Genomic DNA, 23,937 nt, shown 5'->3' on the forward strand with positions numbered 1-23,937 from the left:
ATTTACTCTAGAACGAGCCAGATGAAGAAATGCTAGTGCTTTTGTAATGCAGGTCATTCCTCCTAATTTCTGCTCAACTGTTCTATCACCGAATAATATAATGTATTCAGCATTTCCCCAAGGACATTGGAATAACCTCTAAATTTTAAAAAAGCAAAATGAAGAAATCAAGAGAACAAAATTAACATAGTTTTATAGGTTTAGAAGTTTCAAATAACTGCAAGGTTAAAATCAATTCCAGATTTACCATAATACCTGTTGTTACAGGTACAAATCTGTAAACAGAGCATAGAAGATACAACATAGCTTGATAGATGGAAATGAAAATACACTTTCTATAGAAGCTGTTCCTAAAATATATATATATTATAATATGTTATTTATAGTAATAAAATACATGTTTTGATTATCTTAGGAGAAACCATCTTGTTCATTAAAGCAACTTCAGACCTGTTGATTTCAGATGTATAGGATTTAAAATGAGCTTTAAGATCATCAGGAAAGCTCCTAAATATATTGACCTTGGTTTAATAATGAACCTTCTTAACTCAGAAGCCAATTTTTAGCTTAGAACTAAACAATTAGTCAGTAAAGAAGGATATAATATTCCCATTTATTCATTCTTTGAGCTGTTGTTGTGCACTTTAATATTTAGTATCAGGTACTATTCTCTATATTTTAAACACATCTCATTTAATATCATACCTCAGGCAATGAAGGAGATATTAAACTAACTGCTGTTATTATATAATAATATGCAATATACAAAAATACAAATAAGAAATATATAGTATACAAATGCAGAGACTGAGGCAGGGAGACAATAATTGAGTTATTAAAGCTCACTTGCCCAAAGTGAAAAAAGTCTTCAATATCCTGCTATCTGACTCTAATCCCACAGCTTCTAACTACACTATGCTTAGTACACAAGGAATAAGGTAACCAACCATCCCAGTTTGTCTGGGACATGAGAATTTCAGTGCTAAAACTAGGAATTTACTATCATATAAAACATAACTCAGTCATTTTTACTGTGGTATAGGATATAAAAGAATGTTCATGTCCACACCACAGTATAATAAAATAAGGAAATGATCCGCTTTTATAAAACTACTTTTTGCTGCAGAGTAAACAAATATAACAAGAAGGACAAAGCACACAAGAGAATCAAAGTAAATGTACAGCAGCATTTTCAAGTGCATACTATCGCGAGACACAGTACTAATTGTATGCTTTCTCATCTAAGCTTTTGAAAAATCATATGTAGTATGTAATATATCATTTTATATATGCAAAAACTGAGAGAGCTAAAATAACATGCCCAAGTTCATGTAGCTAAGGTATTAGAGCTGAAATTTGATATGTGCTTTTTCTTCAAAACTGTATTTTACAATGCAAATAATTTAGGCTTTATCAATTTGTCATTCAGTTATTTCAGTATCTCTTTCTTGGTCTAGAATTATTCTTAGAGAACACCTTTATGTGTGTGTTTCCTCTGGCATTTCATTCAAAAAATATAATTGAGTGCCTGCTCTAGAGACTAGCTGTGTGCTCAATGGTGAAGTTACAGAGAAGTGTTAAGCACAAGTCCTGACCTCGAGGGCATTTCAGAGTGGGAGGCAGACACCTACCCAGTTAACATCAACTTGGTACCAGAAGTGTTATGAAATTATTGGATTAAGATATAAAAGGAGGAGAAAGTAAACAATCAAGTCTTTCTAAAGTGGGAAGTATTCATGAGAGAGTTGACAATGGAGATGGTATCAGAGCTGTGCTCATTTTTTTTTAAGTATATGGTTTGCCGTGTGGAGATATTGGGAAGGCAGCCTTCCGAAGAAGAGAGGAAGGTGCAAGTAGAGTCAGACTTTAGGAGACATAAGTCACCTAGAGAATTTGAAAAACAGGAGTTAGGGGAGTAGGAGGTGGTAAAAGATGATACTAGAAACAAAGGTAAAGGAAGGATTGTAAAGGAACTTAGTTGTCAAGCAATTTAGACTTTAATCCTGCAGCAAACAACACAATAACTAAAAAAGCCCTTAAAGGGGATTGGGATATTAGACTTTTGTTGTAATTGACAGTTCATTATGTTTATCCCCCTTTCCGCTATGCCCTCCATGACAGCAGGGATCTTGTGTTCATTGAGGATGTTTCTCCAGAAACCAGAAATAATGCATAGTAGGCATTATAAATACATATTTGATATATCACTCTGAATGTTCAATATAATGGTTGTACGTGCACTAGCAAGTACAACTAGTAAAGGATTATTGTAATAAGTGGAGCAAAACAAAGGCAGCATGTGGGCAGGGATAATTTTCTATAGTAGAGCACAACTTAATAACTTACAGACCATGAGGGGTTTGATAAAGTGAGAAGTTCAATATTACAATATTACAATAGAGGTTAAACCTGGGTAACTAGATGGATGGTGATGTTTTAATCAAAACAGGAATGTGAGAGGAAATAAAAACTTCTGGAGAAATATTAACAGTTTGCTTGAGATATGATCTGATAATCACCAGGCAAGAGTACAAGAGAAAATAATTCCCCCATTTTAGTACTTATCTTGTGACTGAAAATGTCTAATATACTATAGCTTTGTTCAAATGTATATCACCTATATCTTTTGAATGCCAAGGAGGGGTAAGAAAATTATTTCATTTATTATCAAATCTATTTGAGACTATACTTCACTATGTCTACAGCAGAAACAGAGGAGGAAGAAGTATATTAAGTAACCAGCTTAAAAGTACTGAAAAATAACCAGGTCTTAGATTTATTGATCTTTTGTATCATTTTTTAGACTCTATTTCATTTATTTCTGCTCTGATCTTTAGTATTTCCTTCTGTTCCCTTTGGGTGCTTTGTTTGTTGTTCTTTTTCAAGTTCCTTTAAGTGTGAAGTTAGATTGTTTATTTGAGCTTTTTTTTGTTTCATGAGATAGGCCTGCAATGCTATGAATTTCCCTCTTAGGATTCCTTTCTCAGTGTCTCACAGATTTTGGATTGTTATGCCCTCATTCTCATTTGTTTCAAGGTATATTTTAATTTCCTCCTTGACCTTGTTGACCCACTCATTACTTAATAACATGGTATTTAGCTTCCATGTCTTTGCGTGTTGTTCTTGTTCTTCTTGTGGTTGATTTCTAGTTTTATAGCATTGTGGTCTCAGAGATGCTTGATATGACTTCAATCTTCTTAAATTTACTAAGACTTGTTTTGTGTCCTAGCATGTGGTCTATCCTAGAAAATGTTCCATGTACACTTTGAAAGTATGTATAGTCTGCTCTTTGGGGGTAAAATGCTCTGAAGATATCTACTAAATACACTTGATCTAGTGTGTCATTTAAGGCTATCTCCTTGTTGATTTTCTGTCTGGATGATCTATCCATTCAAGTCAATAGAATGTTAAAATCCCCAACTATGACTGTATTTCCATTGATCTCTCCTTTTATGTTCATCAAGATTTGCTTTACACATTTAGATGCTCCTATGTTGGGTGCATAAATGTTTACTAAGGTTACATCCTCTTGTTGGATTGTTCCCTTTATCATTATGTCATGTCCTTCTTCGTCTCTTACTATAGCCTTGGATTTGAGGTCTATTTTGTCAGATATAAGTACTGCTACCTCAGCTTTTTTTATTTTCATTTTCATGAAATATCTTTTTTCTTCATTTATATTCTGTGTGTCACTTTCAATCTAAGATGTGTCTCTTGGAGGCAGGACACATGCGGATCTTATTTTCATATCCATTCAGCTACCCTGTGTCTTTTGGTTGTAGCATTTAAGCCATTCACATTTAGGGTGATTGTTGATAGATATGTATGTAGTGCCATTTTATTGTTAGACTATTTTCCTCTGGGTTTGTTTCTTTCCTTTTTTCTTCTTCTTTTTAAAGCAAGCCCTTTAACATTTGTTGCACTACTGGTTTGGTGTTAGCAAACTCCTTTATCTTTTTCTTATCTGGGAAGCTCCTTATTTCTTCTTTGATTTTTATATGATTCTTGATATTACTGACTGCACATTAGAAATTGCCAAACTGATACAAAATACTTCAACACACCTAGCACAAACTCATTATTTATATGAAAATATTAAATCTCTATAATCCCCTTCTTTCACAAATCATCACTGAAGCAAAAAAGAAAAATAGTATTTTACTCAGAAAATATTTTCCCCAAGATTTAAAGAATTACTTTCTTTTTTTTTGCTTTAACAATAGCACAAGAAAAGTATGTACTTATCATCATATGTTTTCTTAATACTATCTATATTAAATTATGTAATTATTGGGAAGTTGCCAATTTGAGTAATATTTATTAGTAAATAGTTCATAAAAGTTCCAATTAAAGAAAACAATTGTTCTCACAACAGAAAAAAAATGACACGGGATCTTATGATCAGTTGTGTTCAAAGTATAAATGTGTGATTTCTTACAAGATCTTGATTTATAGTAACAGAAAAAATAAAATCAAAATACACTCTTAAAAATAAATAAAATATCTATAGCCTTTTCTGGACTAGTTAGGGAAAAACAAAGAAAATCATTTCTTGCCTGTGATCTGTAGAAATATTTTTGAAGATTTCTCAGGTCAGACTGATGGGGCTTCTGAAAACAATCTGTGGGTTCTGAGACTTAAATCCTAGAGTTTGTCCATTAATGTCAGTCCTATGCAGATACTAAGTTAATTCTTGTGATGAGGATCTTGGAGTAATTGTAAAAAATGAAAAGTGAAATATTTTGAAAATGTAAAAATTAGCATTAATCACCTCCAAATACATTTTCTGAGAGCAATAGTGCAACACATAGTTTTTACATATTAAAAAATAAGACCAAAACAGCACTGTTACCAATGAATTCTCTCACCTAATCAAGTATTTAAAGAATACCATCCTAACTTCCATAATTTCCCTTAAACTTATCTATTTCCTTGATTATAAAATGTAATCATGAACTGTGAAGTTGCTTTTAATCTTTATAGTGTGACTAACTCCCCTATCAGATACCACTGGGAAACAAATTATAGGTTAGATGCCAACAATATTCTTAAAAAAAGAAACTCCTTAGTTTAGTAACAGCTGCTCTCAATTGATGCTGCTGGACAAAATACAAAAGATGCAGAGTTCAGGTGTGAAGCTTCTAATTCACAAGAAGCCTAGGGAGTCTTGGTTTGATCCTTTATTGTCTTTAATGAGAAGATTAAACTTGTCAGTAATGAATTTTAGAATTGCAGAAACTATCTCCCAAGAAACTATAAATAGAACTAATTTCAAAGTACTTTGTATTCATGTAGATCAGAATCTTGCTGAAATACTTCAGGGTTACTTTTTTTAGGAATTGTGAAACTGATTAGAAAAATCAGCTTGTTTCTTTGCAGCACCTGCTCGGCTCAGTGGTGTGGGAGGTGGCATCAAGACACCCAGGGAACAGGGATACAAAGCATCTATGGGAAGTTAAGAAAAACTATAGAACCATGCACATTTCATAGTGCAGACAAAGACGTGGTGGGAATGCAACTATAGAAAATATCACTGTGGGAGATTCTCAAGGGACAGGTGCAGTGTATACATTCTGGGGTGCGGTTAGGCGAGATTATTACGGAGAGGAACAAGTTGGGAGGTAATCCTGGCAGGGAAATACCAAAAGGGGAGGCTGAAGGAGAGCTCTAGGCTGTAACAACAACTGACGGATCAGGAAATGATAAGGCCTGTTAGGAAAGATGAGGATTGACTTAACGGCCTTACAGCTTTGATCTATAAATAGTGGCTGTGAGGTACCTGACATGTAGACTAAGAGTTTAAATTCTGAGACAGACTGCCTGACACTCCCACTTACCAGTGGTTTGACTTTAGGCGAGTGGTTTAATTTTCTATCCCTCAATTTTCTCGTCTGTGTAATAGGGATAATAATAGTATGTATCAATATAAGTGAAGTGCTTGCATACTTTTTTTATTCTAATGAGACTGATATTCTTAGAGAGAGGATAAATATTTTAAAATATATTTTAAAAATCTAACTATGTTTCTTGCCCTGGCTGGTGTGGCTCTGTGGATTGAGTGCTGACCTATGAACCAAAGGGTCCCCAGTTCAATTCCCAGTCAGGGCACATACCTGGGTTTCAGGCCAGGTCCCCAGTAGGAGACAGATGAGAGGCAACCACACATTAATGTTTCTCTCTCTTTCTCTCTCCCTCCCCTGCCTCTATTAATTAATTAACTAATTAATTAATTAAATAAAATCTTTAAAAAATATGTTTCTCTAGCACAACGGTCAAGATAGATTGAAAACTTTTGACTATGGGCAGAGAACTCAGGCAGTTATTGAAGTAGCCCAACATTTTCCCTTAACACCTATAATTCATTTTACTTCAAAGTAGAATATTGGTCTCATATTTTTATATTTAAGTATTAAGATGACCTTTCATTTTCCCCTGCATGCTAACCAAATGTTTGCATCAGGCTCCTATCCCTAAGCTCTTTGTTACCAATGGCCAAATAAAAGAGTTCGTAACAAACTTTCAGAGTTAAAACCTGATCTTCTGGGTTACTGCCTACAATAGTGCTGACCGCTCATTTGACCTCCATATTTTCTGATAAAGGTCCTGATCTGTATTTGGGTGAAATTGACGACTTTAAGGAACATTGTAGAAATTCAACAAAATAAATGTCTTCTTTGGGTTCTAATTTGATGCATGATAAATTGATAACTTTATTACCACATTTAACCTCTAGAATATCTTTCTTTAAAACATAAACTCAACTGTAAAAATCTAGCGTTTGAAGACATTTACTAATTTGTTGCCATCACCCTTTGTAATCCACAAGGTTTTGAGTTCATAAAAGGGACATGAATTACATGAGACCTAGTATTTCCATGACTGGTGCATGTAATTTCTTTCTAGATCTTCTTTGTACTCACGAGGAAAAACTCTGTGCACAGTGCAGGTTAAACTGCTAAAAAATTCCAATGAGAAGCAAGAAATAAAGATGTAAAAAAGTAAATATGTCATACATACATGTTTATTTTCAGGTAAATAACATTTTCCCTTTCTCTGAAATGAGTTTATCATTTTAAACTTGGGAAATTGGGCAGAACAAATAGATTCTTTACTTTGAAGCAAATCAAAGTTATTTATGTCAAATATTCTACCTAGTAGGTGCATTAGGAGCTGTAACAATTGCAAATAGATACGATAGAAAAGAAATTATGTTTAGTTGCTGATTTTAGCTTCTCCACTAGACTATGAAATCAGAGTTACTTATTTTTCATGTACTGCCATTATTGTTCTCTTGATTTAATATATCTCCAATAAAGAGATGATCAAGCATTATTACAAATCCCACCAACTTTGTAGCATTCATCAATCTACTGACATTTTTCTACTTTAAAGCCCTTAAAAGCAGACTATAACCGATGGTTTATAATTTCTTAAGGAGAATTTATGATTTTATCTTTTTCTACTTTGCCTTAGTAATATTTCAGAAATGCTCAGTCTAATGTAATTCAGCCATAATTGCTGCACCACTAGGAGAAGTCAAACCACGAGTGTCAAAAAAGCTGTGGTAACTGTTATAACCTTGACTTTAGCTTGTCAATGATCTTTTAAGGAACAGCTCAGGACAAAAAATATATAATCTAAACAAACAAGTGATCACAGGGCTTTAGAAAAGGATGTACTTAATTCTTTTGTAATTCAATTGTAATTCATGTTCTTTCTATGAACTCAAAAGAGATAATGCTATAAAAAAAATGGAGAGATGCTTGTGTATAATGAGTACTTGCGTATAATGAGTAGCAACACGTAAGAAAATGAAACTCCTATTAACAAAATACAAATAATTTAGCCGCCACAGCTGGAAAGCTCTAGCTGCAGCGCAGGGTTCTCCCGTTGCTCTGACCCTGTGTTCTCCTCTCTGTGCAGGCCGGCCAGTGATGATCGTGGTGGAGTACATGGAGAACGGGTCCCTGGACTCCTTTTTGCGGGTGAGGTATTCTTTTCTAATGGCATTTGAATAAGCTATTTTGAGTTCTAGATTTAAATCATTTATCATAAATTAATTTTTGCATAATGTGATTCAGGGATTTTTTTTAATGAAGAATAGCAACATTTTCTCTAGGGTGCATTTCTCTGATACAGTGATATATTACTAAGTGTTACTAAATGGGAGAATATACACATAATGTAATTGCTTTCTTTTATAAATTTACTTGCCATGTTAATGTATTTGTATTTCAAATGATGTTATAAAGAATGAGTTAGAATGAAACTTTGTTACTTTACATAGCCATTTATTTTGCCTTCTCAAACTTAACTCATTAGTATATTTTGTGCATTATCTGTAATGCCGAACTCTTTCAATTGTGTATATTGATCAATAATGACTCAGATTAATATCAGAAAACTGGTTTAATCAAGTTTGTCCCTCTTCAGTTCATTTGGCTGACTATTCAGAAAGCAAAGTGCAAAAGAATAAAAGTCTAGCAGAGATTTTTTTCTAGAGCAAAAAATTGTAAAGTCCTTTTTAAAGTGACTTTTCCTTATATGTATGATATATACAAAATCGTTTATTTTATATACATGCATGCCTTGGTGATAATGTGGATTTGGTTCCAGACCATCACAATAAAGCTAATAATCACAATAAAGCAAATCACACAATTATTTTATTTCCAAATACATACAAAAGTTACATTTACACTATACTGTAGTCTGTTAAGTGTGCAATATCATTTTTTCTTTTTTTTAGTATATTTTATTGATTATGCCATTACAATTGTTCTATTGTTCCCTTCATTCCCCTCCACCCTGCACCTCCCACCCCCACCATTCCCCCCCTTTAGTTTATGACCATGTGTCTCAAGTTCTTTAGATTCTATATTTCCCATACTATTCTTGCCCTCCCCCTATCTATTTTCTACCTACCTTCTATGCTATTTATTTTCTGTACCTTCTCCCCCCTTCTCCTTCTCCCACTTCCCTGTTGCTAACCCTCCATGTGATTTTCATTTCTGTGGTTCTGCTCCTGATCTAGCTGTCTTCTTAGTTTGCTTTTGTTTTAGGTGTGGTTCTTAATAACTGTGAGTTTGCTGCCCTTTCACTGTTCATCTTTTTTATCTTCTTTTTCTTAGGTAAGTCCCTTTAACATTTCATATAATAAGGGCTTGGTGATGATGAACTCCTTGAATTTGATCTTATCTGAGAAGCACTTTATCTGTCCTTCCATTCTAAATGAAAGCTTTGCTGGATAGAGCAATCTCGGATGTAGGTCTTTGGATTTCATGACTTGGAATACTTCTTTCCAGCCCCTTCTTGCCTGTAAGGTCACTTTTGAGAAATCAGCTGACGGTCCGATGGGAACTCCTTTGTAGGTGACTGTCCCCTTATCTCTTGCTGCTTCTAGAATTCTCTCCATCATTTTTATCTTGGCTAATATAATTATGATGTGCCTTGGTGTGTTCCTTCTTGGGTCCAACTTCTATGGGACTCTCTGAGCTTCCTGGATTTCCTGGAAGTCTATTTCCTTTGCCAGATTGGGGAAGTTCTCCTTTATTATTCATTCAAATAAGTTTTCCACTTGTGGCTGTTCCTCTTCCCCTTCTGGTACCCCTATAATTCGGATGTTGGAGCGTTTAAAGATGTCCTGGAGGTTCCTAAGCCTCTCCTCATTTTTCTGAATTCTTATTTCTTCATCCTTTTCTGTTTAGTCATTTTCTTCCTCTTTCTGGTCCACTCCTTTGATTTGAGTCCCAGTTTCCTTTCCATTACTATTGGTTCCCTTGTGCATTTCCCTTCATTTCAATGAGTTTAGCCTTCATATGTTCCTCTAATTTGTGACTAAAATCAACCAGTTCTGTGAGCATCCTGATCACCAGTGTTTTGAACTGTGCATCTGAAAGTTTGGCTATTTCTTGGTCACTTAGAGTTACGGGCTCTGGGGCTTTGATTTCTTCTTGAGCCATAATGTTTTGGTCTGTTACGTATGAGGAGTGGAGCTTTAGTTGTTCACCAGGTCAGGGCCACCCAGGTTACTGGCTTGTGACTCTGTATGTGGGGGCGGGGTCAGAGAAGGACAATAGCAGTCCCCTCTGCCACTTCCCACCACTGGGGCCTGCATGGTCTGTCTCACCGCTCGGTCCTTCACCGGTTTATCTGCACTTGAATGTGTGACCGTGGTCAGCCCTCAGTGGGTCCACCCACTACTCCACACCTGGGATTCACCCTTGGCTGCCAGTGTGCCTGGGTCTTGCGCCCAGGTCGGTCCAGTGGATCTTTTCTGCCCGACCCTGCTCTGCTGCTGGCTCTGCCCCTCTTACCGGTTTGGCTGAAGGGTTTGTTGTTGTCAGACTTTCGTGTAGTTCAATTTTCTGTGGTTTGGCTGCATTTTTGTTGCTAAAACTTTGTTGTTTTTAAACTTGGTTGTGCGAGAAGGCCCAGGGCTTCCACCTATGCCTCCATCTTAGTGGAAGTCTCTGCAATATCATTATGTTTACAAAAGCAACATACATACCTTAATTTAAAAATGCTATATTACTAAAAATAAGTGCTAAGCATCATCTGAGCCTTCAGTGTCACAATCTTTTTGCTGGTCTTGCCTCAAGGTTGGTGGCTGCTGACTGATCACAATGGTAGTTTCTGAAGGTTCGGGTGGATGTAGCAATTTCTTCAAATAAGACAATGATGAAGTTTGCCATATCCATCGACTCTTCCTTTCACAAGCAATTTTTCTCTAGCACGTAATGCTGTTTGATAGCATTTTACCCATAGACCGTGTTTGAAAATTGAAGTCCATCCTCTCAAACCCTGCTGCTGCTTTATCAATTAAATTTGTGTACTATTCTAAATCCTTGTTATCATTTCAACAGTCTTTGCAGCATCTTCACCAGGAGTAGATTCCATGTCAAGAAGACACTTTTGCTCATCCATTAGAAGCAACTCCCCAGCCATTAAAGTTTTATCATGGGAATGCAGCAATTCAGTCATATCATCAGGCTCCACTTCCAGTTCTAGTCCCAACACATCTACAGTTACTTCCTCCGCTGAGGTTTTAAACCTTCACATCATTCATAAGGGTTGGAATCAACTTCTTCCTAATTCCTTTTAATTTTGATATTCTGATGTCTTCTCATGAATCATGAGTGATCTTAATGGCATCTAAAATGGTGGATCCTTTCCAGAAGGTTTTCAATTGATTTTGCCCAGATATATCCGAGGAATCACTACCGATGGCAGCAATAGCCATATGAAATGTATTTCTTAAATAATAAAACTTGAAAGTGGACATGACTCCTTGAACCATGGGCTGAAGAATGAATGTTTTGTTACCCGGCATAAAAACATTAATCTCATTATACATCTACAAAGCTCTTGGGTAACCAGATACATTGTCAGGGAGCAGTAATATTTTGAAAGAATTTTTTTTTCAGAGCAGCGGGTCTCAACAATAGGCTTAAAATATTCAGTAAAGCAGGTTGTAAACAGATGTGCTGTCTTCCAGGCTTCGTACTTCCATTTATAAAGCATAGGCAGGGAAGATTTAGCATAATTCTTAAGGGCTCTAGGATTTATGGCATGGCAAATGAGCACTGCCTTCAACCTAAAGTCACTAGCACATTAGCCCCTAACAAGAGAGTCTCTTGTCCTTTAGTGCTGTGAAGCCAGGCATTGACTTCTCTGTAGCTATAAGATCTGTAGAAGGCTATTTCATCTACCCTGACAATCTGTTGTTTAGTACCTTCATTGACGATCTTAGCTAGATCTTCTAGATAACTCGCTGCAGCGTCTTCATTAGCACTTGCTACTTCGCCTTGCCCTTTTATGTTATGTGGATGGCTTCTTTCCTTAAACCGCATGAACCAACTTTTGAAAGCTTCAAACTTTTGCAGCTTCCACACCTCTCTCAGCCTTTGCTTTGTGTTAGGCTTTGGTTTAAGGGAACGTTGGACTGGTTCGATCTTCTGTCCAGTTCATTAGAACTGTTTTTTCATATCAACAATGAAGCTGTTTCACCTTCTTATTACTCGTGTGTTCACTGGAGTAGCACTTTTCACTTTCTTCAAGAACTTTTCCTGTACATCCACAACTTGTATAACTGGCACAAGCCCAGATTTCAGCCTTTCTCTACTTTTGACATACCTTCCTCACTAAACTTTGGTATCTCTGGCTTTTGATTTAAAGTGAGAGACATGCTACTCTTCCTTTCACTTGAACACTTAAGAGGCCATTGTAGGGTTAGTGATTGGCCTAATTTCAATATCATTGTGTCAAAAGATATAACTAAGCTCAAGGGGACAGAGACAGAGAGAGAGAGATCAGGGTGGGAGAGGAGAGAGAGAGAGAGAAATGAGGGACTACCTGATTGAAGGAGCAGTAGGAACACACATAACATTTATTAAGTTCACCCATCATGACACCCCAAAACAATTATAGCAGTAACATTAAAGACCACTGGTCACAGATCACCATAACAAATATAAAAATAATAAAAATGTTGAAATATGGCAAGAATTATCAATATGTGACACAGGGACATGATGTGTGAAAATGCTATTGGAAAACTGGTGCCAATAGACCTGCTTGTCAAAGGGTTGTCACAAATCTTCAATTTCCAAAAAGCAGCATCTGTGAACTGCAATAAAGTGAGGTATGCCTGTGGTGGTACAGAAAGAGCTGAGAAGGCACCATGAAGTTATACTTTAAAATATATTTATAATATGTTTAACATTTCAAAAGCCATCATAGGCAGTAAAAATGTTCATTAATAGTAAAAATATATGAAAAATAATCATAAGGGTCAATATTTTTCATCCCCAGCAGAGATCACATATTTGAATGTCACTGTAGTTTTTAAAATATATCTATCTACAAAGACATAGCCATTTTTCTGACTTACGAACTGACTGGACTTTGGCTATTTGAAATGTATCATGTCACTTTATCCTTCATTTTTATGAGGATAAACCATCTCCAGATTGTTTCTTCACTTCATGTTTTGCTCCATGTTATTTCAGACAAGTTGTGTGTGTATCTCACCTTTCTCTCTGGACCTCATTTTCATTGATTTTTCTTGACCCCATGCTCTCTTCTTGCAACTGCTTTCAATATTAGCAGCGGTGACCATTCACACTGTGACTGGACTGGATGTCCAGCTAGAATGTTAGAAGCTGAATTCAGCAGAATCGTCAAGTTATTATGAAGAAATAGTCCCCACACAATGCAAAATGAAATCCATAGGTGTTTGGGGACATGAGCTATTTGTTTTTCCTACAGCCATTCTCAGCTATAAAGTATTATTTTATAGTTCATATTCATTTCTCCCGTAAATGTGCCAAATTATTTTAGAATAATTTATCAGGATCACCTATGGTGCCTGAAATTCAGATATACTTATGCCCTTCCATTATATTTACCCAAAAACTCATTTTTATCAGATATACATTATTACCTAATGATGTTTGGAGGAGGTTTTTATATTTATATCAGCTATATCCTAGAGTTAAGTATAATGGCAAATAATGTAACACATACCCAATCTAAATTGCTCCTGAAAATTGGATCAAATGACTGCCACAAGCAAAGTAAGAGAGAAATGTAAGCTTCAGATATACTTTTTATCATGCCAAATTATGAGTTAATTAAAATAATTTTAAAGAAAAGGTAAATATATATATTTACCTATAAATATTTACCTATAAATGTATATATTATAAATAAAATATTTACCTATAAATATCCTACTACATATTCATAAGTGACATACTTCATCATTTAAAATTTAAACATCAATATGTTTCACCTCTTAGACACCATGTATGTAAGATACCAGGGAGTCTGGGCAAGAGTAACTTTTCAATTAGTGGTGGCCACCATTATACTACTGCGAGAACTTTTAACATACTTTCTGGGCTCATCTTGGCTCCACCACTCGCTGCTGTGTGACCTTGTAACTTGGGCAAGTAACTAACTTCTCTGTGCCTCTGTTACCTCATCTCTAAAATAGAAATATTAACATCACTTACCCCATACAAATGTTATAAGGATGTACTAGTTGATTGTTGTGAAGTTTATAATGTCTAACACATTATAAGTGGTAGAGTGAGGATCCAAACTCATCTCCAACTCAAAAAGCCATGTTCTCATACAGTATGAATTCTATCTTTTTATTAAATTGCTTATTATGTACTTCTTATAAGTCCATTGCCATCTCCCATCTATGTGTTCCTTCTGCACACAGAATTTCTATTTTTAAAAAAGGGGGGTAGGGAATAGGGCCAAATACTCTGTTTTTACCCTTCATTAATATTCTGGCACTCCTTTACAGTCATCTCTTTTATCCCAGAACCTCAAAGTGCTTTATAACCTTTATGTCAACAGCAGACACTCAACATTCCATGCAAGCAGAAATATGTATATAATATTTATATATAAATTAAATATAATTTATACATTATATTTGTAGGTATAATAGATACATATTTATATATAATGTAAATATATTTATAGATATATATTTAGATATTTAGATATATTTATATATAATGTAAATATATTTTTATATATCCCATAAATTCTCAAAAGCAAAGTCATTTTTCAGATATATATTTATATATAATGTAAACATATAGATATATATTTATATATAATGTAAATATATTTTTATATATCCCATAAATTCTCAAAAGCAAAGTCATTTTTCAGACATATATTTATATATAATGTAAACATATAGATATATATTTATATATAATGTAAATATATTTTTATATATCCCATAAATTCTCAAAAGCAAAGTCATTTTTCAAACTGCTGCTGTAGAATTTGGTAATTGCCGCTTCTGTGAACACAGGAGAATGACATGGCGAAGTGCATTGCGTAGCAGGGAAGACATTCATGGCTGGTTAATAGTACTCTGTGCTTCTGGAGGCAGAGAAGATTTCCCTTTGGCCTCCCACACTACTTCAAAATCACTTCAATTTCTGGTTTATATGAAACGGTGGTAGCAAAACAAAATACAAGATTACAATCCAGTGCCAGTGGTGGTGGCAGCTGTCTGTGATATTGCAGTAGATTCATAAATCTTATACTGTATTGGATTCTTATGGACAGTCTTCCAGATATATATTGGCAGTAGTGGTGTGGATACATGTGTATGTGTGAGTAATTGTGTGTGTGCGTGCACACATGTGCATGCATTCGTGTGGAGAAGGGGTGTGGGTGGGTATGTCACTATGTGTTTGCTTTTCATTTTAATATAAAATGGAACAGCAGGCTGGCTGCCTGGAAAGTCTGACCCTAGTAATGTGCAGATTTTCCTACCTTTTCCAATTGCACTTAGTTCCTAATGTGAATTAGGTGCAAATTTGACTATCGTTTCTGTTTGTTTTCCTCCACTGTACATGTGGATTTCACAATCACTTTCGGTAACACTTACCTAACAACTGCTTGTCCCTAAGTCTTCTGGCCTGCATGTTTATAATAATATTAACTAGCAATCAGTTACAAAAATAGTCATAAAATATTTTTTTAAATTGAGATATCATATGTCAACCATAAAAAGTTATCCCTTTATTTTATAACACTTGTTGAATATGATTTGTTTCAGTTATACAAAAATATAATGCCATAGGTTTCAGTTCAAGAAGATACATTATGTTCATGATGCAGCCTCTGACCCTCCAACATGAGAGAAAAGATGCATGTACATGATTTACACAGCACAGTCACATGAGCAAGCAAGGAGTGTCATCCATAAATCACACATATAAAAAGGGAGAAATTAATAAAGACAAATGCAAACAAAATTAGATTAAGGAAACCATGGGGTTGGAGAAAGTCAAAGGGTGAAAATTGGGACAACTGTAATAGAATAAACAAGAATAAAATAAAAAATTTTTAAAGGAAACCATAGCTCAAGACATGCTCAGGAAAGGATGCTTGGAAGCAAAAAGAATGTGTGGAAGCTGGCGCTACCACCTGAAATGGAGATGCAGACCAGGAACAGCATCTTCACTTGGGTAGAGGCTGATATTTGACAGAAGATGATGAGCTTAATATGTGTGATGTTACTTTTTGGGGTGCCTATGGAACACGCAGTAAAAATGTCCAGACCACAATTAGAATATAAATCTGAATCTCAGTGGGAAAATTCTTACTAAAGATAAAGATCTGGGAGCCGATAACATAAACAGTTATTGAAGCCAAACCATGATATTTCCTAGGAAGAAGTTGAAAAAAGGAAAGGAGTTGATTGAGCAAGGCTGTTATTCTGTGGCATGTCAACCTGAGGTGGCAGCAGCGTGGCACCTGCCAAGGCAGCTAAGAATGAGATGGCAGAGAGGAGCAGTGAGGAAGATGAGGACATCAAGTCCCACACCTACGAGAATAGAGCATTTCAGGCAGGAGATTAAGCAATTGTATCAAATGCAGTAGAAAAACCAAAAGACAGAAACTGAAAAGCATCCTTGGGATTTATCACTTAAGGGGTCCTCGGTGATCTCAACAAGAGCATTTTTAATAATTTCAGGCAGAGGCCAGACTACAGAGGGCAAAGGGAGAATGAAAGATCAGTAGGATGTGGTAGGTGGAGACCTTTTTTAGGGAAAAAAAGTGAGCAAGATAGCAAGGCAAGGAGAGAGAAATCAGACGCTAGTAAACAATAAAAGAAAAATCAATAGTATCCTTTAAGACAGAAAAAAATTCAGACAATTTATACACTGAGGGATAGAGAATCAAAGGAAACACGTTGGTAAGGCAAAGCATCTTAGCACATTGGAAGCTACAAAGCCAAGAACCCTGGTGGAGGACTGACTTGGAGCAGCAGAAGGCTGTCCACATCTTCCAAGACTGAAGGGACCATGTGTTGTGCATCTAGAGAGGTTTACGAGGAATAGGTATTAAATTGAAGGAAGTAATACCAGATGACATTGCACTTCTACCTGAAGTAGGGAGACAGTATATGTGGGAGTTTGAGGGCAAACTTTCGTTTAAAGTGAATGTATAGAATAATTACTGGAGTAAAAAAAGAAAAGTAGCTGATCAGGAAGAGAGCAGGATCGTTAAGAGCGGGTTCTACTTTGAAAAAACAGTTTCTGTCTGGGCCCTAGAAAGAACAACTAAAAATTTTTACCAAGGTTTTTAATGATATGCAAATTAGGTGGCCCGGGAGAGGATCTTCTGGACTGCTGACCCAACAATTTTTATTATTTGTTACATGCACTCTCCCTGCACTCATGCCAGCCCCGTTCTGGGGTCGTGGAAAAAGTAGCATCACTAACCAGTCATGCTGACATCCTGCTGATGCTGGAGAGCTTGAGCGTGCTCTGGCAGTGGTGTGCATGCTCCCATGGCTTTTGCAGGAATGCTCAACCCCATATATAAGAATGGAGACAGGACACGGTACTGTCTATAGAGCAGGTAGAACAGAAAAACAAGAGAACTAAAGTGGAATTGGGATTGTGGCAAAAGACTCGTTCAGGTAAGCAACTGGTGAATCCAGGCTAGATAAAGGAGGAAATAAAGACTGATAGGCTTTGTTTTTTAATTAATAATGAACTTGTTTTTTATTATAGTTTTACATTACCATTTAGTACCCCTATATCCCCTCCTTCCAGCAATCACCACACTGTTGTGCATGTTCTTGAGTCCTTTATCTTTTTGCTCAATCCCTCCACCCCCCAAACTCCTCCCCCCAACTAGCTGTCATGTGCTCTATCTATGAGTCTGTCTCTATCTTGCTTATTGATTCACTTTGTTCACTACATTCCACATATGAGTGAAATCATACAATGCTTGTCTTTCTCTGACTGTTTATTTCACTTAGTATAATGTTCTTCAGGTCTACCCATGCTGCCACAAAGGGTAAATTTTTCTTCTTTTTAACAGCTGAGTGGTATTCCATTGTGAAAATGTCCCATAGCTATTTTAACTACTCATCTACTGATGGATACTTGGGGTACTTCCATATCTTGCCGATTATAAATCATACTACAATAAACATAAGGGTGCTTATGTTCGTTCAAATGTGTTTTAGGTTCCTTTGGACACATTCCCAGTAGTGGGATCACTGGGTCAAAAGGCACATCCATTTTTCATTTTTTGAGGCATCTCCACACTGCTTTCCACAGCGGCTGCACCAGTCTGCCTCCCCACCAACAGTGCACGAGGCCCCCCTTTCCCCACATCCTGGCCAGCACTTGTTTGTTGCTTTATTAATGATAGCCATTCTGTTGGCTTTAAAGAAATAGAAATTTATGTGCTGGAAGGTTTTATTATGTAAAAGAGGAAGTAGTTGCGTGTGAGGGTGAGAGTACACCGAGAAAAGAAGAATGTGGTTAGAAAGCAGTATATTGGCAATGGTTTGTTAGAGCCAGATTATACCATTTTGCAAGAGAGAATTATTTAATAGTTGGAAATCTGGAGAACTGGTTGTTAAACTGTTAGTAGCTGAAATTGGTCATGATGGAAGTATTTGCATGACAGACATTGCCAAATGCTACAAATCAGGGCCAGCTTACCGATGCACTAGATTGATATTTAAGATTTCTGAAATGAAGCAGTTTTAGAGATGACTGTGTCTGGTGTGAACCTAAGAATCAGTGGCTAAAGTAAAAACAAAGATGAATATCTTTAATTAACCAATTTAGATAACTTTTGTGTGTGCTTTCTATAAGTCGGGCGTTATTTCAACTCCATGCAATAACTCACCTAGTGACTATTATGACATTATGGGGTAGACATTATTATTATCCCATTTTACCAATGTGGAAACTGAGGCAAAACAAATTAGGTAACTTTCCCCATGTTAAACTGCTGGTAATCATGCATTCATTTTTTTGCATAAATATATGTTCACAGACTATATATAGTAAGGCAGGTGCTGTTCTGGAGCTTGACATACAAAAGTCAACAAAATAAAAATTAAAAATCTAGTGAAAAAGAAAGAAATTCAGCAAAGTACATGGCACATCAGTGAGGGGAGTAAAACACAGCAGGGGAAGCAGAGGTGGGAGTGAGACTGGGTTTCAACGTTCAATTGAGTGGACAGGGAAGGCCTCATGGAAGGTGACATGTGTGTAAGAACAGATGAAGACGAGGGAGCACAGCAAGTGGAACCTGAGGAAAATGTTCCAAAGAGTTAGAAGAGCAAGTGCCAATGCCCTGAGGTAGAAGCGTTTTGTACCCATCGAACTGTAAATTAAGTCCTTATGCTCTAAGACTGTGTGCTTGTTGCCTAAGACAGTACTGATTTGTGTCTGTCACCTCTTCATAGTTTTTAATAGTAACCCTTTTACTCGACAGTTAACATGATAAAATATGTAGTCACCCTCTCATGGTGGCTGGAGGAATGTACTAAGGGGAAAGGTGGTAGAGATAAATCAGAGAGAGCTGGTGGGTACAGAAAAGGATTCAAATCTTGGAAGAAAATGGTTCTCAAACTTGGCTGCACTTTGAGTCTTTTCTAAATAAGATGGGAAGCTATTTTAGGGTTTGGAGTAAAGACACAATATAATCTACTTTTTAAAGGGGTGCTCCGGTTGCTGTGTTGAGGACAGCCTATGTGGAGGCGCAGATGAGTGCAGGGGAATGACAGGGCTTTTGCAGTGATACACGTAAGAAATTGACCGTGGCTTAGATGAAGACAGTTGCCGTTGATTGAAGGAAATAGTGGGTTCTGTGTCGTATTTTGAAGTTAGAGCCAATAGGATTTGCTGGTGGATTAGATAAAGTGTATAGGTGAAATAGAAGATTCAAGGGTAAATGTTATCTACAAAATAAGGTTAATGATAGTCAATAACTACTTCTTACAGATATGGTGGTTATTATAATATTAAATCACTAATAGACCTAGAATAGTGTCTGGCATATATGAAAGTCTTCATAATGTTTATTATTAGTAGTAATAGTAGTAGTATATTTCAGAAGATGTTGCCAAGAGTTTTAAATTAGTTTTTGTGTTACTTCCTGGTCCGTTTTTTCTAGTGGCTAAAAATAGTTTTAATTTTCACCATTCAAAAAAATCTAGATGTACCTCAGCAATATGAGTATTTAAATAATACATATAAATGCATCTTATCACCAAAAGCAATGTGAGTCATCTGAAGAGTTTCCCTGAACAAATGCAAAACAAATATTAATTTAAAAAATTAAAGGGGTCTTTTAAATATTTATGTACTCAAATTATAAATCCAGTAAAGATGGCATCTTACCTTATGCTAGTTATATATTAATAATGAGAGCTATATTTTATTAGCACACTTTTCTTGTGAATTCTGTTGTATGGAATTATGTTTGTGGTGGTATACAAGAGCAAAATTAAACTACATTAAGTTCATTTTATATTCAGCACTAAAAAAAAGTGAAGCTGCATTTACTCACCAATACCTATTTTTAAAACATAAAAGTTATAGTTGAACTACATCCCCTTAATTATATTTTCAGAAAACAAAGTGAAACTTTGTGTAGACTATTGTTATTTATCATGCTTGTGCCAGAGTAATGCCAGATGCTAATCTACAACCAATAATGACGGTACACACTTAAATATGTGAAAGCGGGGTGTGCTGGGAACCCAGCGGAGGTTGGCCGAACTTCCTGTTTTTAAATTAGAAGTTACAGCACTAACTTTCAATAGCTCGAATTTATCTTTTTAAACATTTTAGTACAATAAATAGGTTGTATCCTTTGTAGCACCTGGTACCATAAAAATGGGATTTTCTTATTTTCCTTGTTGATCTTCCTTTTGTGTACAGGAGTTTACATTGATTTTTAAATTGGTATGTAATTTGTAATTATAGTGATGAATAGAGAAATTCCATGCATTTCTCTAAATTCTTCTATGGTTATTTCTACATTCCCTTTTGGACCACACTAGAGATTTTGAATTTATAGAACTGAATATGAGACTTGAAACTAGTGGTTCTCAACCACATCTGTAAATTGAAATCACCATCCTGGAGAGATTTTATGAAATACATATGCAGACTTAGAAGCAAGTTTATTTTGCAAAAACTTCCACAGGGAATTCTGATGAACTCTAATGACGCTTCATCAAGACTGTGTCACTCTGTGACAACCTGCCGCAAATGCCACACAAAAAAGTTGTTGTTGGGCTGGGTTTTTTTATTTTTATTTTTGGCTTTATTTAAATGCAGCGCATAGTAGCTGGAGTAGATTACCTTTATACAAATCTAAGCAAAAAAAAAAATCAAATTCAGTAGCAGGCTTTCCAAGCTATATTATATTCAGGTTTACTTTAAATTCTTAACATGTAATTCTGAAATCCAACTGTCATGTTTCACAAATCTCTATCTACTTTTTTCGCTAGAATTTTTAGGTATATTATAAGTGACATTTTTTAGTTTCCTTATGATTAAAATAAATTTGGTGGCCTCTCCCTTCTGTAACTGAAATATAACTCTGCCAAGTTTAAGTCCAAACCCATGATGACTACAAAAGAAAAGCCCAGAGAGGTTTAGTAAATATTCTATAGGAAATTATGATGAGATTTTCAGGTGAGGAGGCCCCAAGAACCAAGACTTTAGTAAAAAAGACATATCGACCCTTACTTGTTCAATGGTTATCTTACAACAAGAATCACGCTGGTTGGTGAGGCTCAGTGGATTGAGTACTGGCCTGCAAACCAGAGGGTTGCCAGTTCAATTCCCAGTCAGAGTAAATTCCTAGGTGGCGGAACAGGTCCCCAGTAAGGGGCGCATCATAGGCAACCACACACTGATTTTTCTCTCCCTCTCTGTCTCCCTCCCGTCCCCTCTGTAAAAATAAATAAATAAAATCTTTTAAAAAATAAAAAGAATGATTTGATCTTTTCAAATCTGTAAATAACCTTAGCCTTTTTTTTTTCAAATTCAGGTCCATTTTAAAAAGTTATAGGATGGACAACTTTCTGATTTAGAAACATAGAAAAACTGAATTTTAACTTTAAACTTAAGTTAATGGAAGTAATTCCCCAAAGACTGTTTTCTGTAAAGTCACTTATAAATCAATTGTTGAGAACTCAGAATGCATTTTCCCATACATATGTATTTTAAAGATATTGCTTAAATCCCTAGGCAAACCGATAAAAGCCTCTTTAACACAGACTACAGCTAAAGGATGTAGCTTCTAATACAAAAGGGGCCAGGAATTTCCTTCAAAAAAATTTTTTTAAACTATGTTTTTCCTCTCCTCACATGACTTCCTTGAGCAAAAATTTTTAAAGGCCATTTTTCTGTGGCATCCACTCCATTCTTCATGTTCTCGTCTGTCTAGGCCCTTTTCCACCTCATAGACCTGTAAACTAGACCCTTACTACAGCGTAAATCTAAGATTCCTTTTTTTATTTGCCATAGGTCTTAGCTGGATATTAGGTTAGACTAATTTATACTAGTAGTGATTCACAAATACGACTTTAATCTCTTCATAATATTTTACATCTTTTTATATGTACTTACAAGCCCAAATATAACTTATTTTATTTTATTCTCATAGTAGCATGTAACATAATATCTACTCTCCTGACAAATTTTCAAGTGTACGATATGGTGTTGTTGAATACAGGTAGAGTGTTGTCCAGCAGATCTCTAAAGCTTATCCATCTTGTTTAACTGAAACTGTTCCTGTTAATAACCACCCCATATCCCCCTCCCCATAGCCTTTGATTCTATGAATTTGGTCCGAATAAAATTTTAATAGTGGCATTTCAGATAGAAAAACAAAAAGAAGTGAGAACAAGCAGACACTGTGGGGAGGATATTTCTGCACTAAGAAACGATTAGGAACACAGAAGTTAGCTTCTCTCTGTTGTTGTAGCTCTGAATAGATTCCCATCTTTTGCCCCTTACAGACCAATTACATTGCAGACAACATCTAGTTTTCTCTGAAAGGCCTGTGGCCAACACAAAATTAGGGGGGATGAGAGGCTTATAAAGCAGCATCCACTGTTCATATACCTTGATCTTTTGTAAGCTGCTTAGTAAGTTACATTTTCTACTCAGCCATTTTACAGCTCAAGTCAGCATTTGGAAGTAATAATTTCACAAGGCTTCAGCAAACCCTTCTATTTTTGTCATTCTGTTTTGAAAGCTTGGTGCCATGGTTTGTAACTCATGGTTAGTGAAACAAAAAAAAAGTGTTTTGACATACATATAAACCAAACATTCTCATTCTTCATTTTAAAGCATTAATTGTCATTATTCAATAGTGTTTATTGCACCAAATTTGTGAGGAATCTTTGGAAGGTGATTTATTTATTGCAACTAAGACACTGTATAATGAATTGGATTCTGTATAAATGTTTGTTGAATGGCGATATACAATTTTTATTAATTTTTCTCCAGAATAGTAATTTACCATCTACCAGGTGTAGTGTTATCGCTTATTTTTAACATTTTCAAGCCACTGAATCATTACAATTATTTACTCTATACCAAGGAGCAGCGCACATTTTTCAACAAGGAAGTCTGAAGGCTGTGATTTATACTGTGGTGCACAGACCCTTCCTAGTGAGCAAGGCTGTTCTGTTGCTGGACCCACCTTACTATGACTCTCCAGTGAAGACCTAGAAAGAAATATAGCAGAAATTCAGAGGACACACTTAGCCCCCTTTTCTTTACTCTGCAGCAAAAAAAAATATAAGAATTTGGTCCTCAAAATTAGATTCAAACCAGAGTCTTGCCCTCAGAAGTGAAGATGGTTGCAAGTATACTAAATACTTTGTACTTACTCATGATTTTCTAAAAGAATCTCTTACAGTAAATTTAACTTACCATGAAAAGTACTTCAAGATTATCTAACTACTGACTAAAAGCTTGAAGTACTTCACTCCATCAAAAGAAAAATACATCTAATTCAATTCCATCAAGTGAATATCTGTCAAATACCTACTGTGTGCCAATCTAGGCCCTGAGTGCCAATCTAGGCCCTGAGATTTCGAAGATGAAT

General features: G+C 35.7%; 1 protein-coding gene across 2 annotated transcripts in view; it reads left to right on the forward strand.

Annotated features, from left to right (window-relative positions):
• EPHA6 (EPH receptor A6) overlaps nt 1–23,937 on the forward strand; it is a 911,975-nt gene that overhangs the window by 751,683 nt on the left and 136,355 nt on the right. For both annotated transcript variants that reach the window (XM_037132782.2, XM_037132783.2), the window contains exon 13: nt 7,924–7,985. In XM_037132782.2, coding sequence (XP_036988677.2) covers nt 7,924–7,985 — 62 coding nt within the window. The remainder of the gene's footprint in view (nt 1–7,923; nt 7,986–23,937) is intronic.

The sequence above is a fragment of the Artibeus jamaicensis genome, unplaced genomic scaffold, assembly GCF_021234435.1.
Source record: "Artibeus jamaicensis isolate MK-2021 breed Jamaican fruit bat unplaced genomic scaffold, CSHL_Jam_final contig_3206, whole genome shotgun sequence".
Lineage (NCBI taxonomy): Eukaryota > Metazoa > Chordata > Mammalia > Chiroptera > Phyllostomidae > Artibeus > Artibeus jamaicensis.